The sequence below is a fragment of the Mastigoproctus giganteus genome, chromosome 13 (genome assembly GCF_048544385.1).
Source record: "Mastigoproctus giganteus isolate SK-2022 chromosome 13, ASM4854438v1, whole genome shotgun sequence".
Lineage (NCBI taxonomy): Eukaryota > Metazoa > Arthropoda > Arachnida > Uropygi > Thelyphonidae > Mastigoproctus > Mastigoproctus giganteus.
The window spans coordinates 153,138,936-153,158,613 of NC_143587.1; the positions used below are offsets into that span (position 1 = coordinate 153,138,936).

Here is a 19,678-nt window from a genome sequence, read left to right on the forward strand (position 1 = left end):
AATTCACAAAGGAGGATCAAAGGGCGACACAAGTAATTATAGACCTGTTAGTTTAACTTCGGTTCCTGGAAAATTAATGGAGGCACTGGTTAAAGAAGCACTGCAGGATCATCTAGACAAGACTTCAGTTATAGCTCAGACACAGCATGGTTTTGTTAAGGGAAAGTCTTGCCTGACCAATTTGATTGGATACTATGATGCAGTCACAAAAGAACTGGATGCAGGGAATAACTTTGATATTATATACTTGGATCTTAGAAAGGCTTTTGATACTGTTGCACATGGAAGACTGCTACACAAATTGGAGCAGTGTGACATTGGAGGCAAATTGCTGCTATGGATAAAGGGTGGTTGAGGGGGAGAAGACAGAGAGTGGTAATCAATGGACACTGCTCATCGTGAACTAATGTTATTAGTGGAGTCCCTCAGGGTTCAGTATTGGGTCCATTGTTGTTTTCTGTATTTATAAATGATATTGATGATGGTATATCAAGCTTAATGTCCAAGTTTGCAGACGATACGAAGGTTGGCAGGGTTGTCAAGAACACTACTGACACTATGCTACTGCAACAGGATCTGGAAAGGTTGAGCAGATGGGCTGAGAGGTGGCAAATGAAGTTTAACATTGACAAATGTAAAGTACTACATATGGGAAACAGCAACCCCAGAGCAACGTATCAACTCTGTGGTACTACACTAACAGTGGTAGAGAATGAAAGGGACCTGGGGGTGGTTGTGCAGGCAGATATGAAGTTTTCTGAGCAGTGCAGACGGGCTGCAAGAGTAGCTCATGGTGTATTATCGATGATATATAGGAATTTTTCTAGCAGGGATAAGGAGGTGATTATTTCCTTGTATAAGGCAATGATCAGACCGCACCTAGAGTACTGTATACAGGTATGGAGGCCTCATTTCAAGAAGGATGTAGAGATGCTGGAACGAGTACAGGGAAGGGCAACAAGATTAGTGAATGGAACAAAGGGGTGCTCTTACGAAGAAAGGCTTACATTTTGCAAATTACAGTGTCTGGAGACTAGGCACCGGCGAGGTGATCTGATAGAGGTGTATAAAGCCTTGAATGGTTTGAGCATGCTCAATGCTGATGTGATTCTTCCTCTTGCTCAGAATAATCACCTGAGAGGGCATAAATTCAAATTGAGGAAAGACAGATGTAGGATAGACGTGAGGAAATTTGCCTTTAGCCAGCGGGTGGTTGGTTGGTGGAATAGACTTCCATCCCTTGTCGTGGAAGTTGATAGCCTAAATAAGTTTAAGGCTCAGCTGGACAGGTATTTCGAACGAACAGAGAGGTGAAGTGGAAGTGGTTATTTTTTATTTATTTATTTGTTTTTTTTTTTTTTTTTTTTTTTTTGGCTGATGCTGCATAAGCTTGCTTTCTTGCATCAAATGCCTCTACTAATGCTAATACAATAGAAGCAAAAGCAATAGCAATATTTTATTATGTAATAGTCGTAATAAAATATGTAAGAATTTTATTACGATTATTTATTGTGTTTGGTAATGTTTTGGATACAAATGTGTGTTCAATCTTGGGTGGTCGGCACCTAACTATTTGTCCCATAGGGCTTGTTATTTATATTGCACGATTTTGCATTGCACGAGAGTTTCGAGGAACACAACTATCGTGCTATATGAGAACTGACTGTACTTCTATTTATTTTCAAACTCATCAAACATGACCAGAACAGTAGAATGATTATTTTATTGCCACACCTCATATACACAAGTCACACATAAGCAGTATACCATTGACTCTGATGGAAAAGTAGTAATAATCCAATCCATCTGCAGTAATTTCTCCCCCCCCTGCCATTTTTTGTATATTGCAGCCGTCAGGCCATGTAACCATGCGAAATTTTATAAAATGTACACTATTATACCTTAATTTCTCAACCAGTTTTATCATCTCATCCTAAATACAATTAATATTGTTACGAAATTTGATAATCCTCATTTGGTTTCGTGAAAATCATGCATTTTCACGAATAATAATAATAAGCCTCAGAAATAATCCAACCCATCACCGCGGGATGCAAGGTGATCACCCAGACTGAGTACACTCGTAGACTTGACAAGGTAGCCAGGATAATACTTCAAAAGCTAGCAAGGAAATACCAGTTGATCAAAGAAAGTGTACTGTATCACAAGTAAGAACCCCAAGCAATACTAGAGATCCGAAACCTCAAGCTGTACTGGGACTGTGCCATAACAATGGACAAGATAATCCCGCACAACAGACTGAACATAACCCTTGTCAACAAGAAGGAAAAGGCTATCTATCTGATTGACATAGCAATGCCCAACTGGCAACCTCCAGAAAATGCAGAAGGAAAAAATCAGGATGTACATGAACCTAAATATCTCCCAGAGAACACCTACAAGGAAAGGAACTCTAGAAAGTCGCAATTCTGAACACCCTTAGGATAGTCAGAGTTCCTCGATCAACAGTAACACCAGACATAACAACCACCCTGTGTACTTGGTAGCACCACCCATCATGGGGTGAAACCCCATCAGGGAGAAATAATATAAGAGCAATAATAATAATAATAATAATAAGCAGAACTGGAGCAGAGACTCAACAGAATCATGTGGAGAGTAACAGACCACCTGAATCGGCAAATAATACAACATTACCCTGACAACAATGGTGCAACAGTGGAGGCCAACCACACAGGTGTATATTGTGCTATCATAGCAGCCACTAGGATTAATGGAAGAGAAACAAGAGATCAGCAGCAGAAGAACTAAAAAAAGAAGAAAATGTGGGCATGGGAAAGAAGAATTTAGCAGAATAATATTCAGAAAGAATTCTTCAGCAGATAGAAGAATTAAGAGTCAAGATAGGCCAATTGACCCAGTACCAATGGGGTAATAGGAGTAATAAATTGATTGGAAAAGTGAAGAGCATCCACAGCAAATATGAAACCAAAAATTAGAGAATAGGAATATATTTGTTCACACTGAAGCAGAACCTCCTCGCACTCAGCAAGAGACAATGTCAATACAAAGAGAGCTCCCAGAGGAAAATAAACAACCAAATCTTCAATGAGGACCAAAGAGTATTCTACAAGAGTCTTGCAGAAGACTGGAAATATGGAAACGGACTGCCTGAGCATTAGATGATCGATGGGTTCTGGATCAATATATGGAGCAGTGAAGTCCGTTTCCATATTTCCAGTCTTCTGCAAGACTCTTGTAGAATACTCTTTGGTCCTCATTGAAGATTTGGTTGTTTATTTTCCTCTGGGAGCTCTCTTTGTATTGACATTGTCTCTTGCTGAGTGCGAGGAGGTTCTGCTTCAGTGTGAACAAATATATTCCTATTCTCTAATTTTTGGTTTCATATTTGCTGTGGATGCTCTTCACTTTTCCAATCAATTTATTACTCCTATTACCCCATTGGTACTGGGTCAATTGGCCTATCTTGACTCTTAATTCTTCTATAGAATAAGCAGAGCCGAGCCCCCCCTGGATAGAACTAGAACGGAAGAAAACCAAGGATGTACAAGAGATGAGAGAGTGGAGATTAGAGAGGAAGAAGTAAAACAGTCGATCAGGAACTCCCACAACTAGCGAACCCTAGGAATACATAACATTATTATTATTATTATTAGCTATATGGCGATCCACCACTACTGGTACAAGAAGCTCATCTGCACACACAAGTAACTAGCAGAGCAGTTCACTTAAATGATAAGGAACCTAGAGACAATCCTGAAGTTCTCACTCAAGGAATCACATATCTGAAGCCTAAAGACAAGAAACAAGTACAAGAAACCAAGTGAAATACAGGCTGATCACCTGTGTCCCAATGATATATAATCCTGACCAGCTGCATAACCAAGAAGATATCAGACCACTTGGAGAGCCAGAACATAATGGCCGAGCAGCTGAAAGGATGCAAGCAGATGAGCAAAGGATGCAAGGAGCAATTAACTATAGATGCAGCAATTATAGACCAAGCCTACAAGCAGCGGCACAACCTGTACACGGCCTACATTGATTACTGAAAGGGCTTCGACTCAGTGTCTCATAGCAGACTATGAAGATCTACAAAGTAAATCCAACAGTGACAAACTTCCTTGAAGGAACCATAGCAAAATAGAGTAACACCATCAAGGCCAAGAAAATCACAACCAAACCGATCCCCATTAAGAGAGGAATCTTTGAGGGAGATGACCTGAGCCCACTGTCATTCTATCTACCACTCAATCCGTTTTCCGTCATGCTCAACAGCAGGAAGTATGGACATAATCTTCAAGAAGGAAGGAAAAACCTGTACACCCTATCCCACCTGATATACATGGATGTCATCAAGCTCTATGAGGTAACCGAGAAGCAACTCCAGCAACTACTCTGGGTCACCGAAGAATTCAGCAATGATATCATGATGGAATTTGGTCTAGACAAATGTAAGACCCATGGATTGCATCAGGGAAAATTAGTTGACTGAAACTACCAGCAGCAGACTGGTAAAGAGATCAAAGCTATGATGGGGAAGAGACCTATAAATATTTGTGGATGATGCAGGCATAACAGTCAGAGTGCAAGGAGATCAAGGCCTGACTGACTGAAAAATACCATCAGAGCTCAAAGCCATAAACACCTATGCAGTCCCAGTGCTAACATACTCCTCCGAGATTATAGATTGGACTAATGCTGAACTGGAGGATATCATGAGAAGGACAACGATGACCAAGAGCTGTCAACACTACCTGAAGTCTGCTGTGGAGAGATTGACAACAATTCAGAAAGAGGGAGGAAGGGGCCTATTAGACCTCATTGAGCAACAGAAAAACAGTGATAGCTAACCTGAAGGATTACTTCCAGAAAAACACACAAAGAACTCTAATGAAGCTAGAAAGATGGGCAAGGAGAAGACACTCAATGGTAGACACTACAATGACCCCCATCAAGATCACATAGATAAAATGGCTTCCAATGCAAGTGTACCATGGCTCATGAGTGGAAGACTCTTCCCCAAGACTGAAAGATTCATGCTCGGCGTCCAAGACAATGTAATCAACACCAGAAACTATAAAAAAAAAACATCACCAAGGAGTCTGAAATGTCAGATGACATGTTGACGATGCCCCATCTGGCCTCAGAAATGATCCAACACATCACTGCGGAATGCAAGGTGATGACCCAGGTGGAGTACATTCATAGACATGACCAGGTAGCCTTCAGAAGCAAGTGAGGAAATACCAGTTGATCAAAGAAAGTGTACCATATTACAAGTATGAACCCCAGGCATTACTAGAGATCCCAACACACAAGCTGTACTGGGACTGCACCATAATAATGGACAAGTCAATCCCGCACAACAGACTGGACATAACCCTCATCGACAAGAAGGAAAAGGCTATCTATCTGATTGACATAGCAAGGCCCAACTGCCAACTGGCAACCTGCAGAAAACGCACAAGGAAAAAATCAGAAAGTACATGAATCTAAGAAAGGAGATCAAAGAGATGTCGCATAAGCAACAAGGAATGACTATCTCAATCATCGTATCAACCACCAGTATGGTACCAAAGACCCTACATAACAGCCTAGCAGCAATAGGTCTCTCAGAAAACACCTACAAGGAACTCTGTAAATACTACTACTAACAGTAACACCAGACATAACAACCACTCTGTATACTTGATAGCAGTATCCATCACGGGGTGGAATGCTCAAATCAGGAAGAAATGATATAAAAGCAATAATAATAATAATAATAATAATAATAATAATAATAATAATGTTTTCCTGAGGAAGACAGGGGAGCAAGTGGTGCTGTCCCCTGTATGGCTACCACAAGAGAAGGGCAAGACCATCCAGCCCCACCAACTGGAAGTGCTTCCTGCGCAACTGAAACATTGAGCAACAGAAAATTGAGCAACGGCAATGCATGAAGTGGAGTATCAAAATGAATACGTACATCATGCAAGCATACTACAAAATAACGAAGCTGGAGACTGATATGAAAACTTACAGGGCAAGACTACATATCAAGTGACTGGAACAATTCCCGGATATTCAGGTTACTGAACAGCAAATAGCAGACCAGAGAAGGACCATGTCATGAAGAACCTAATAGCCCCTGCAATCTTGGAAAAAATCAAACAGGACGTGAGCAAACAACTACAAAGGATAAAGAATATGGAACCAGAGGAGAAAGAACATACCATCGCCGAACCAGGAATTTTATATAGGAATTTTTCTAGCAGGGATAAGGAGGTGATTATTCCCTTGTATAAGGCAATGGTCAGGCCACACCTAGAGTACTGTATACAGGTCTGGAGGCCTCATTTCAAGAAGGATGTAGAGCTGCTGGAACGAGTGCAGAGAAGGGCAACAAAGATTAGTGAATGGAACAAAGAGATGCTCTTACGAAGAAAGGCTTAAGTTTTGCAAATTACAGTGTCTGGAGACTAGGCACCAGCGAGGTGATCTGATAGAGGTGTATAAAGCATTGAATGGTTTGAGCATGCTCAATGCTGATGTGATTCATCCTCTCGCTCAGAATAATCACCTGAGAGGGCATAAATTCAAATTGAGGAAAGACAGATGTAGGATAGACGTGCGGTAATTTGCCTTTAGCCAGCGAGTGGTTGGTTGGTGGAACAGACTTCCATCCCTTGTCGTGGAAGTTGATAGCCTAAATAAGTTTAAGGCTCAGCTGGACAGGTATTTTGAACGAACAGAGGGGTGAAGTGGTTTTTTTTTTTTTTTTGGCTGATGCTGCATAAGCTTGCTTTCTTGCATCAAATGCCTCTACTAATGCTAAAAAACCAGAGGCAGAAGAGCAAGAGGAAATACAACTCGCAGCAGCCGAAGTGAAAACAGATGAGGTCATGATATCCAGAATAGAGGACGAGTGGAAGAAGCCCTAACAGAATTCAAAGGAATTGACCACACAAAGACTCACGTGATATTGAAGCATAGGCTGAATAGAACCTTGTGGAGAATCACAGACCACCTGAATCGGCACATTATACCACATTACCTCGACAGCAATGGTGCAACACTGAAGGACATCCACACAGCCGTGTATTGTGCTGCGGTAGCAGCCACGAGGATTAATGGAAGAGAAGTGAGAGACCAGCAGCAGAAGAAACGAAAACAAAAGGAACCAGCTTGGGAAAGAAGACTTCAGCAGAAGATAAAAGAATTAGGCATCAAGATAGGCCAATTGACCCAGTACCAACGGGGCAATAGTAGTAAGAAATTAATTGGGAAAAGTGAATAGCATCCTCAAGAGAGACAGCATCCACAGCAAACATGAGACAAAAAAAAAAAAAAAAATCAGAGAATAGGAGAGTACTTGGACACATTGAAGCAGAACCTCCTTGCACTCAGCAAGACTACACTGGTACAAAGAGAGCTCCAAGAGGAAAATAAACAACCGAATCTTCGATGAGGACCAAAGAGGTTTCTACAGGAATCTCGGAGAATACAGGAAACAAGGGAATGGACCACCCGAGAAGAAGATGATTGAGGATTTCTGGGGAAACATATGGAGCAGGGAATTAAAACATAACAGCCGAGCCACCTGGATAGAACTAGAACGCAAGAAAACCAAGGACGTAGAAGAAATGAAAGGATGGGAAATTCGGGAAGAATAAGTAAAACAGACGATCAAGAACTCTCGCAACTGGCGAACTCCAGGAATAGATAACGTCCACAACTACTGGTACAAGATGCTCACTTGCACACACACACACAAGCACCTGGCAGAGCAGTTCACCCAAATAAGGCACCCAGAGACAATCCCAAAGTTTATCACTCAAGGAATCACATATCTGAAGCCTAAAGACGAAGATACAAGAAACCAGGTGACATATAGGTATGTACAAGATCCTGACCACCCGACAATGTACAAGATCCTGACCACCTGCATAACCAGGAAGATAACAGACCACTTGGAGAGCCAGAGCATAATAGCCAAACAGCAGAAAGGATGCAAGCGGATGAGCAAAGGATGCAAGAGCAATTAACCACAGATGCTGCGGTTATGGAGCAAGCATACAAGAAGTGGCGCAACATGTACACAGCCTACATCAATTACCGCAAGGCCTTCGACTCCGTGCCTCATAGCTGGCGAATAGAGGCACTGAAAATCTACAAAGTCAATCTTATAGTGACAAACTTCCTAGGAGAAACGATGGCGAAATGGAGTACCATCATTAAGGTCGAAAACATCACAACCAGGCCAATCCCCATCAGGAGAGGATTCTTTCAGGGAAATGCCTGAGCCCATTATGGTTCTGTCTAGCACTTAACCTGCTATCTACCATGCTCAACAGTAGCAAGTACGGATATAACCTTAAAGAAGGAAGGAAGAACCTGTACAACCTCACCCACCTTACGTATATGGATGATATCAAGCTCTACACTGGAACCGAGAAACACATTCAGCAACTACTCCAGATCACCGAAGAATTCAGCAAGGATATTAGGATGGAATTTGGTCTAGACAAATACAAGACCCACGGATTGCGCCAGGGAAAATTAGTGAACCGAAACTACCAGCTGCACAGTGGTAAAGAGATCGAAGCCATGGCAGAGGGAGAGGCCTACAAATACTTGGGGATGATGCAGGCTCAGCAGTTACAGCACAAGGAATTAAGGACTGCCTGACCGAAAAATAAACACCTATGCATAAAAACCTATGCAGCCATAAACACCCAGTGCTAACATACTCCTTCGGGGTCATAGATTGGACTAACACCGAGTTGTAGGATATCATGAGAAAGACAAGGACAATGATGACCAACAGCCGCCAACACCACCCTAGAGCTGCCGTGGAGAGACTGACAATTGCCCGAGAAGGAGGAAGGGGCCTAATAGACCTCATTCAGCAACAGAAGACAGCAATAATTAACCTGAAGTATTACTTCCAGAAACACACAGCAGCACTCAACCAGGCCATAAGGAAGATAGATAAGCAGTATACCCCCACTCAACCTAAGCGAGGAGTCCCCCCCAAACACGAGGAAGTACAAACGAAGCTAGAAAGATGGGGGGAGAAGACACTCTATGGCAGACACTACAATGATCTCCGTCAGGGTCACGTAGATAAAACTGCTTCCAATGCATGGCTCACGAGCGGGACGCTCTTCCCCGAGACTGAAGGATTCATGCTCACCATCCAAGACCAGGTAATCAACACCAGGAACTATAGAAAATACATTGCCAAGGAGCCCGGATTGTTAGATGACACATGTCGATGATGCTACCTGGCCTCAGAAACAATCCAACACATCACCACGGGGTGCAAGGTGATCACCCAGACTGAGTACACTCACAGACACGACCAGGTAGCCAGGATAATACAAGTACGAACCCAGGCAGTACTAGAGACCCCAACCCACAAGCTGTACTGGGACCACGCCATAATAATGGATAGGACAATCCTGCACAACAGACCGGACAAAATCCTTGTGGACAAGAAGGAAAAGGCTACCTATCTGATTGACATAGCAGTACCCAACACTGGCAACCTGTAGAAAACCCATGGGGAAAAAATCAGGAAGTACATGAACCTAAGAAAGGAGATCAAAGTTTGTTTGTTGCATATGTGGCATATGCAACAAATAACGACCATCCCAATCATTGTGTCAACCACAGGTATGGTGCAAAAGACCCTACATAATAGGCTAGCAGCAATAGGTCTCCCACCAAACACCTACAAGGAACTCCAGAAAGTCACAATCCTGAACACCTGTAGGATTGTCAGAGAGTTCCTCGACCAACAGTAACATCAGACATAACAACAACCACCCTGTGTACTTGGTAGCAATACCCATCACGAGGTGGAACCCCCAATCAATGAGAAATAATATAAAAGCAGCAATAATAATAGTAATAAATAATATTACTGTGAAACTGTTTAGAAATTAAGTTGCAATTTAGAAATGTAATTGTTTGGAAATTGAACACTTCTCGTTTTGTCCTAAATTCTGGTACTGATATTGCCTTGTAATTTAGTATGTACAAATAAGGAGTCTCAAGGTGCCTATTTGTATTGGTAAATTCAATAGCTAGTGAAGAAGGGAAGTAAGCAAATCCTTAGCCATAATTATGAGAACATCCTTAGACTCAGGGGAGGTCCCCATGGACCGGAGATGAGCAAATGTATCCCTAACTCACAAAGGCAGTTCAAAGGGAGACAAATAATTATAGACCCTGTTAGTTTAACTTCTGTTTTGGAGAAAATAATAGAGTCACTGGTTAAAGGAGCACTGCAGTATCATGTAGACAAGACTGCAGTAATAATTCACAGAGCATGGGTTTGTTTAGGGAAGGTCCTGTCTGACCATTTTGATTGGATACTATGATGTGGTCACAAAGAAACTGGATGCAAAAATAATTTTGATATCATATACTTGAATTTCAGGAAAGCTTTTGATACTATTGCAATATGGCCCTTAGTTGCTACTGCATTAAGGGCAAGTTGCTACAATGGATAAAGGGATGGTTGAGTGGGAGATGACTGGAGTGGCAATCAATGGACACTGCTCTTCGTTGAATAATGTTATTAGTGCAGTCCCACAGGGTGCTGGGCCCATTGTTGTTTTGTGTATTTATCCATGATATCGATGAAGTATATCAGGCTTAATGTTGAAGATTTCAAATGATATAAAAGGTTTGTTTGTTATTTGGTTTTTAGGAGCATTAGCAACTAAGGCCATATTGCTCCGGGATATGCAGTGGTCATTCCCTGACCTTTCTGCAACCTCCGTATTTGTTGGTGACGGGCTCGAACCCAGGTCTTATCAAGAAGCGTGTGCTACGCACTGCTGCTCCTTCCCACCTGGCTACGAAGGCACAATATATAAAAGGTTGGCAGGGTAGTTAATGACAGTAAAGACAGACAGTATGCTACTGCAACAGGATCTAGAAAAGTTGGGAAGATGGGCTGAGAAGTGTCTACTGAAGTTTAACATCGACAAATGCAGAGTGCTGCATATGAGTAACAGTAACCCAAGATAAACATACCAAATTTGTGGTACTACACTTAGCGAAATGGAGAATGAAAAAGACCTGGGGGTAATTGTGCAGTCAGATATGGAATTCTCTGAGCAGTGCAGATGGGTGCCAGAGCAGGTTATGAGTCTCTTGTCAATGATATACAGGAATTTTGCTAGCAGAGAACAAGGAGGCAAATATCCTTTTGTATAAGGCAATGATTAGTCCACACCTTGAGTGCTGTGTAGAGGGCCTGGAGGCCTCATTTTAGGAAGGATGTACAGTTGCTAGAAAAGTACAAAGAAGGGCAACAAGATTGGTGAGAGGAATAAAGCGATGCTCTTACTAAGAAAGTCTTAAGTTATGCAAGTTGGAGCATATGGAGACTAGGCACCTGTGAGGTGATCTGATTGAGGTGTATAAAACCTTGAATGTCTTGAGCAGGCTCAATGCTAATGGAATTCTTCTACTTACTCAGATTATGAACCTGAGGGGGCATAGATTCAAACTGAGGAAACACAGTTGTAGAATAGAATAGATTGTGGACGTTTGCTTTTAGCTAGCGGGTAGTTGATTGCTGGAACCGACTTCCATCTGTTGTTGTGTAAGTTGATGGCTTAAATAAATTTAAGGCTAAACTAGACAAACATTTGGCATGATTGGATGGGTAAAATAGGGAGGTTTTTTTTTTTTTTTTATTTTTGGCTGATGCTGTATAAACTTGTCTTCTTTCATCATATACCTCACTAATGCTAACTAAGTCAGGGGCATATATTTGCTTTTTTTTCATTAAAATTTGGTTGACTGATTGTCAACAAAATGTCCACATACTAATACATAATAATATTTTGATCTAGATTCTTCTCATAATGATGTAAGAATTAACTGCACATGCCTAATTGCTATCCTCCTATTTTTAATGAATAAAGAAGACCACTGCAAATATAATTATTAAAAAGACAATTATAACACTCCAGATCAATATGTGTCATCACATTTTAAAAAGCTTTGGTAATCACTGTAGTTATCAACCAGAACCAACTTTAAATGATCATGTGAAATATTAGTAAACAGATTACTGAAGTAATAACTGCTAATAGAATATATCAGTATATATAGATTATGCATATACTATATTAGAGCCATATGTATCAGAAAAAATTATAATCTACATAAATCATATTCTGTTGTTTCCAGATAGTACTTATACTTACTCTGGTGACTAGGGGTAGAGTTTTCTGGTTGCTGAGGTTTTGCACTAAGTCGTTTCAAGAGATGTGGTGGTAAAGAGTAGCGAAAAGCAAATCCACAACCCTGCATAAATTAATATGTATAAATTGCAAACTGTAGTGAAGTAAAACTAATAAATGTTTTTTTTTTTTTTTTTTAGTTATTAACTTTCTAAACTACTCTTACTTCTCATATAATGTCAGGTCAGCTACCATCACATGATGCAAAAAGCATAATATTTTAAGATAAAAAGACTGAGAAATTGGAACCCCCCCCCCCAACAAAAAGCATATAGTTCTTCATTGGCTGAAATTGTCATATTATGCTTTAATTATAATGGTTTTGCCAAATCAGAGAAAAGAATTGCTTCAGAATGCAAGAATTTTTACATTAAACTCTTTATTGTACGACTGCAGATAGCATCAGAAGCGGCATCCTTATGTAAAATCAGTTCTATTCATCAATGTATACATTGGCTGAAAATGATGCAAGGAAAATGATGTAATAAATTGCATAAACTTTCATAGCCATTCAGTAACTGTTGACTTTGTCATTACTTTCTTCAGTATTAAGGCAACTGTCAATAAAGGGGTTCATTTTAAATCTGTGACTACTTGTTCATAATGCAAATTTTTTTAATCCCTGAATTGAGTGATATATACTTATTTATTCATTATTTTTAAATAATGGTACTACTTTGGAGCATCAGGTTTGTAGTGACCCCAACCAACCCTGCTAGTTATATTTACATCTAGCCCTGGTATGGATAGCCTTACATATAAAAATATAAGATTCATATAAAAACAGCAAAATTAATGAAATTTTAAAGAAAGCTGGAGAAATTGGCAAAAGTTAGTGAAAATTAATGAAAATTAACATTCTTCCTCATGGCCATACCTCTGCTACTCCTCAGGGGCTTTGAGCAGACATATAGCCATACTAGAGGAATGTATTATACATACTCGTTTCTGTAATCTCTATACCAGTTTTGCTAGGTTAATTACTTGGTGGATAATTTGGAATTATAAGAGTAATCTTATTGAATATATGTCCTTAATATTATATAAGTACTTAATTTTAAATAAACAGGGTGGTTTATTTATATTACAGCAAACTGTGATAGGAGATTCAAAGCCCTACGGGTATGTAGCAGATTAAAATATTATAGTATCTCACCTCTGTGTCCTGTGGTGGTGAGTCTAAAAATGTTCAATTTCCCGCCAAAGTTTAGATTTTATGTGCGTGTGAATTTTACAGTTTATTGCACAGACGTACCAGGTTTTATCCATGGCGTGATAGTTAACCTTGCCATAGGCAAAGTCAGTCAATAAAATAAAATAAAACAAAAACAGAAATAGACTGACCATTATGCCCCATCTCAAGTGAGAATAATGATTAAAAAATAAAAAATAAAAAATAAATAAAAATTCCAGCAGCATGGCAAGACAGAAGAGCGAAAATTATGCAATTATATGTAACGATCAAACCAACAGGGAGGGAAGAGAATAAAATTATTGCAGCAGAAACTCTCGAAGATAATTTAGAAAGTCTAAATAGACTTTCTAAATTACCCACTCCGAAAGACCATTATGCCCCATCTCAACAGAGGACCACAAGGTCCTCTGTTGAGATGGGGCATAATGGTCAGTCTATTTCTGTTTTTGTTTTATTTTAGTTGTTCACATCTCTGCTCGTGATATTTCACATAAATTTGGACCTGGTGCCCGTCAGAGGGGGCACCATTAAATTTCATTTAATTGGCTATTCAAAATTTAATTGATTATATTTTATTATCTTTGTATTTAGACTTTCTAAATTATCTTTGAGAGTTTCTGCTGCAATAATTTTATTCTCTTCTCTCCCTGTTGGTTTGATCGTTACATATAATTTCACAATTTTTGCTCTTCTGTCTTGCCATGCTGCTGGCATTTTTATTTTTTAATCATTATTCTCACTTAAGTTTATATCTCAAGCGTCATGTAGAGAAAAATTCTTTTTGCCGCCTCTGATGTATGCTTTACCCCTTTTTTATGTAAGATTCAGTTTTCAATTATTTCAAACATTATTCAAATATAAGTATATTACATGACAGTAGTGGGCTGATCTGCTAACGCTGCCATCCATAGTTCATGTTTTGCCTATATAATCTGGTTAAGATTACTTTTGTCAGTGGTGTGGCTTTGCATTTGAGTGCTTGTATTTGTCCTATTTTTAATTTTCGCTGCATCAGGACCACCACTATTCAAGTCCTCTGAATTGGCGGATCGATCTGGAGATCGGATGGTGGACTGATCTTTCAATCGATTCGCCTTTGCGCCGATTTGTCTAGCGGTTGAAATGCAGCGATTCCCTGACCATTATTGGCCTTGTGTTTCTCTGTCGAGATGGGGCATAATTGTTAGTCTATTTCTGTTTTTGTTTTATTTTAGTTGTTCACATCTCTGCTTGTGATATTTCACATAAATTTGGACCTGGTGCCTGTCAGAAGGGCACCATTAAATTTATTTAATTGGTTATTCAAAATTTAATTGATTATATTTTATTATCTTTGTATTTAGACTTTCTAAATTATCTTCGAGAGTTTCTGCTGCAATAATTTTATTCTCTTCCCTCCCTGTTGGTTTGATCGTTACGTATAATTTCACAATTTTTGCTCTTCTCTCTTGCCATGCTGCTGCCATTTTTATTTATTTTTTAATCATTATTCTCACTTAAGTTTATATATATATATATATATATATATATATATATATATATATATTTGCTGAGGCTATCGAGGCAGTGTTAGGTGGATTCGAAATCTGTTGGTTTGGGGGAATTCACTGTCTAAAAGATTAATGGGGTAGCAGCAGACAGAAGCAAAAGTGATTCTTGCACTGCTTCTATTGTAATGAGCAGAAGCTTAGAGAGCAAGTTGCTGGGAATTTCAAGAGCTGCTGGGAGTCATCATAGAACAAGTAAATACATTGGCTCTGTTATGGTAACTAAGAGTAAGAATAAGTGCATGTATACTTGCAGGTACACTAATGCTAGATGTATAGTAAATAAAATTGATGAATTTGAAGTGCTGATCAAGACAACAAAGGCAGATATTACAAATTTAAACATATACATCAACCGTTTATAACTGATTTAATAATAAAATAAAATGATACAAAAGACTGTAAAATAGTATTTTTTCCTCAGCAATGAGGTGTCTACCTCCTTCCTCATTGATGAGGAAGGAGGTAGACACCTCTGAAAGCTTTAATAGTGTTTTTATCGATTTTAAATTTATATTTTAATGCATTTTAACTTATTTTATTTTATTTTTGTTGTAAATTAGTTTTTTGTAAATAATCATATTTTTTGTAAATATTATTTTACAGTCTTTTGTATCATTTTATTTTATTATTAAATCAGTTATAAGCGGTTGGTGTATATGTTTAAATTTGTGGTATGAATAATCCCAACCTTAGAGGCCTTATTGCAGATAAGGCAGATATTGTTGGAATATCAGACACAAGATGTCACACAGATATAAGCAGTGCAGAATTGGAATTTGGGGAGTAAAATGTGAACAGAAAGGACAGACAAGGTAGGAAGGGAGGAGGGGTTATGCTGTTAGTTAAGAAACACATAAAATCTAAGGAAGTGCATCCAGTTGACATGGGTGGACAGTGCACTGTTGAGTCTGTTTGGTGTAACATAAAAACTGTGAAATGGAAAACGAGAGTAGGAGTATGTTATAGTCCTAATGACGCTGATAAGTACAATGAACAGTTGTGCAGAGAAATAGAATGGGCCAGTATATCAGAATGTTTTGTAATGGGAGATTTTAACTTCCAGATATTGACTGGAACTTTTCGTTTGGTCACACGCACACTAGCAAGATGTATGTGTATTTATTAGAGGATTGTTTTCTACAGAAACATGTTCGAGGGGCAACCAGAGGGAGTAATACCTTGATCTGATTATCAGGAGTGATTATTCATGCACTAAGAAGTTGCAGATAAAGGAACCACTAGGTGACAGTGATCACAGTGTACTGATGGGGGATTTACTTAACGATGTAACTATGATCAAGGGTAAAGGGAAGCGCTTTTGTTTTTGTAAAGGTGGCTACAGAGGTCTCAGACAGTTTTAAATTCTATAGAATGAGATCAACTGGTGATGTTACCAATGGTGAATTCTAAATGGAAAGCCTTCAGGGATTTAGTCTTGGAGGCTACTAGGCTTTTCATACCAACTAAGAAATACTGTTCAAGGTTCAGGCCTAAATGGATGTCGGATGATTTAATGAGGCTTGTGGCAGAGAAGCAAAATGCATGGGATGCATATAAATTATCAGGTGACACAGAAGCCTATGACAGATATAAGCTAGTCTGTAATCAAGTCACAAAGGCAAAGACAGATTACGAGGAATCTTTGGCAAAGAAAAACATTAAAGAGTTCTTTACTTATGTAAACTCTAAAAGGAAGGGGATGAATCAAATTGGTTCACTTAACATAGATGGTTCAACTATTGATGATTCCGCTCAAGTAGCCGATAAAATGAAGGGTATTTTGCATCTACATTCACACATGAGGAGTTATTCAATGAGGGTAATGCCAGAAGTTTATCAGGGAGCTAAGTGATTTTGTGATAACTGAGAGAAAAGTGAAGGAGAAACTGTTGAGGTTAAACATAAAAAAGGCACCTGGGGTAGGTGGAATCTATCCAGTTATAATGAAGGAGGAAGCAAGGGAAGTAAGCAAACCTTTAGCCATAATTATGAGAGCATCCTTAGAGTCGGGAAGGTCCCCATGGACTGAGATGTGCAAATTTATCCCCAATTCACAAAGGGGGTTCAAAGGGTGACAAAAATAATTAAAGACCTGTTAGTCTATGTATATATTAAGTGCAATAGCATCATTAATACACAGCCATTTCTGAATAAACAGAAATGTCTGAATATGTATAAGGCATTGTTTAAAGTTATATCTCATATTGTGAATTCCTTCACAACGAGTTGCCATGAAATTGCACTACTTTGAAGTGATGCAATGATGGCAAAACAGTTATGAAGTATAACTCCACAATATGAGAGATGCCTGATGTATTTAGACTAAGACTTCAGCTTCAGCCCAAAATGCATCTTAGTCTAAATACATCATACACCATCAGGCATCTCTCATATTGTGGAGTTATACTTCTGTTTTGCCATCATTGCATCACTTGGGTACCTACCCACCCACTGAAGAAGGGCCAAATAGCCCTGAAACAGAGCCGTCTGGGTGGTGGTACCTATCTGAGAATCAGTAACATTAGCCTTCTCCTTAGGTGAAGTGTTACTTATTCGAAGTAGTGCAATTTCATGGCAACTTGTTGTAAAGGTATTCACAATATGAGATATAACTTTAAACGATGCCGCCTTATAAATATTCTGTTTATTCAGAAATGGCTGTGTATTAATGATGCTATTACACTTAATATATACATAGTCTAAATTTGCTCACAGCTTGAGGCTTCAGCCCTAAATGCATCAATGGAGTCACTGGTTAAAGAGGTGATACAGGATCACCTAGACAAGACAGCAGCAACAGTTCAGACACAGCATGGGTTTGTTAAGGGGAAGTCTTGTCTGACCAATTTTATTGGATAGTACTATGTCGTCACAAAGGAACTGGATGCTAAAAATAATTTTGATATCATATATTTGGATTTCAGGAAAGCTTTTGATACTGTTGCACATGAACTGCTGTACAAATTGGAGCAGTATGACATTAAGGGCCAGTTACTGGAATGGACAAAAGGGATGGTTCAGTGGGAGACAGCAGAGAGTGGTAATAAATAGACACTGCTCTATGTGGACTAATGTTATTGGCAGAGTTCCCCAGGGTTTGGTGCTGGGCCCATTGTTGTTTTGTTTATTTATGAATGATATCGATGAAGGTATATTAGGTGTAATGTCCACGTCTGCAGATGATACAAAGGTTGGCAAGGTTGTTAACGACAGTAAAGACAGACAGTATGCTACTGCAACAGGATCTAGAAAAGTTAGGCAGATGGGCTGAGAAGTGGCAACTAAAGTTTAACATTGACAAATGCAAAGTATATCATCATTTTTCTCTTTCTTGATGATTCCCTTCTACTCTCTCTCTCTCCCCTTCTACTCCCCCCCCCCGGTAACTCAATTTTTTTTGGCTAGTGCAGCATAAGCCTCAGGCTTCCTTGCACCATACGGCTAATAATAATAATAATAGCAAGACCAACCAGCCCACCAACTGGAAGTGCTTCCTGCGCAACTGCACTAGTGACCACCCAGGAAGGAAGAAAATGCCAATGAATGAAGTGGAGCATTGAAATGAATACGTACATCATGCGAGCATACTATGAAATAACCAGGCTAGAGACCGATATGACAATGTACAGGTCACGACTACATACCAAGTGGTTGGAACGGTACCCAGATATTCAGTTCACCGAACAGTGATTAGCAGACCAAAGAAGGACCATCGTCACAAAGAACCAAATAGTTCCTGGTATCTTGGAAAAAATCTAGCAGGATGTCAGCGATCAACTATAAAGCACAAAGAATATAGCCAATATGGAACCAAAGGAGGAACATCATACCATGGAACGAGAGGAGGAACAGCAAGAAGAAATACAACCCAGAGTAGCTGAAGTGGAAGGAGATGAAGTCATGATATCCAGAATAGAAGACGAGTGGAAGAAGGCCCTAACAGAATTCGAAGGAACGGACCCCATAAGAACCTACGTGATAGCTAAGCAGATGCCAAATAAAATCCTGTGGAGAGTAACAGACCAACTCAATCGGCAAATAATGCCACATTACCTTGACAACAATGGTGCAACACTGGAGGCTATCCACATAGCCGTATACTGTGCTGCCACAGCAGCTACTAGGATTAATGGAAAAGAAACGAGAGACCAGCAGCAGAAGAACCAAAAAGAGAAGGAACCGCCAGCTTGGGAAAGAAGGCTTCAGCAGAAGATAGAAGAATTAAGAGTTAAGGTAGGTCAGTTGACCCAGTACCAACAGGGTAATAGAAGTAAGAAATTGATTGGAAAGGTGAAGAGTATCCCCAAGAGAGAGACAGCATGCACAGCAAACATGAGACCAGAAATTAGAGAATAGGGGAATACTTAGACACACTGAAGCAGAACCTTTTTACACTCAGCTATGCAGATACAAAGAGAGCTCCCAGAGGAAAATAAACCGAATCTTTGATGAGGACCACAGAGCCTTCTACAGGAAACTGGTAGAAGATGAGAAAGCAGGAAATGGACCACCCGAGATGAAGACGATCGAGGAGTTCTAGGGAAATATCTGGAGCAGTGAAGTAAGACGTAACAGCAGAGCACCCTGGATAGAAGTAGAACGGAAGAAAACCAAGGACATACAAGAGATGAGAGAGTGGGAGATTCGAGAAGAAGTAAAACAGTCGATCAGGAACACCCACAACTGGAGAACCCCAG

General features: G+C 39.6%; 1 protein-coding gene across 1 annotated transcript in view; it reads right to left on the reverse strand.

The window, feature by feature from the left end:
- The window catches only part of Kpc1 (Kip1 ubiquitination-promoting complex subunit 1), a 534,039-nt gene that overhangs the window by 94,786 nt on the left and 419,575 nt on the right, over positions 1–19,678 (reverse strand). Inside the window, exon 25 of the mRNA XM_090388154.1 lies at positions 12,201–12,300. Coding sequence (XP_090244280.1) covers positions 12,201–12,300 — 100 coding nt within the window. The remainder of the gene's footprint in view (positions 1–12,200; positions 12,301–19,678) is intronic.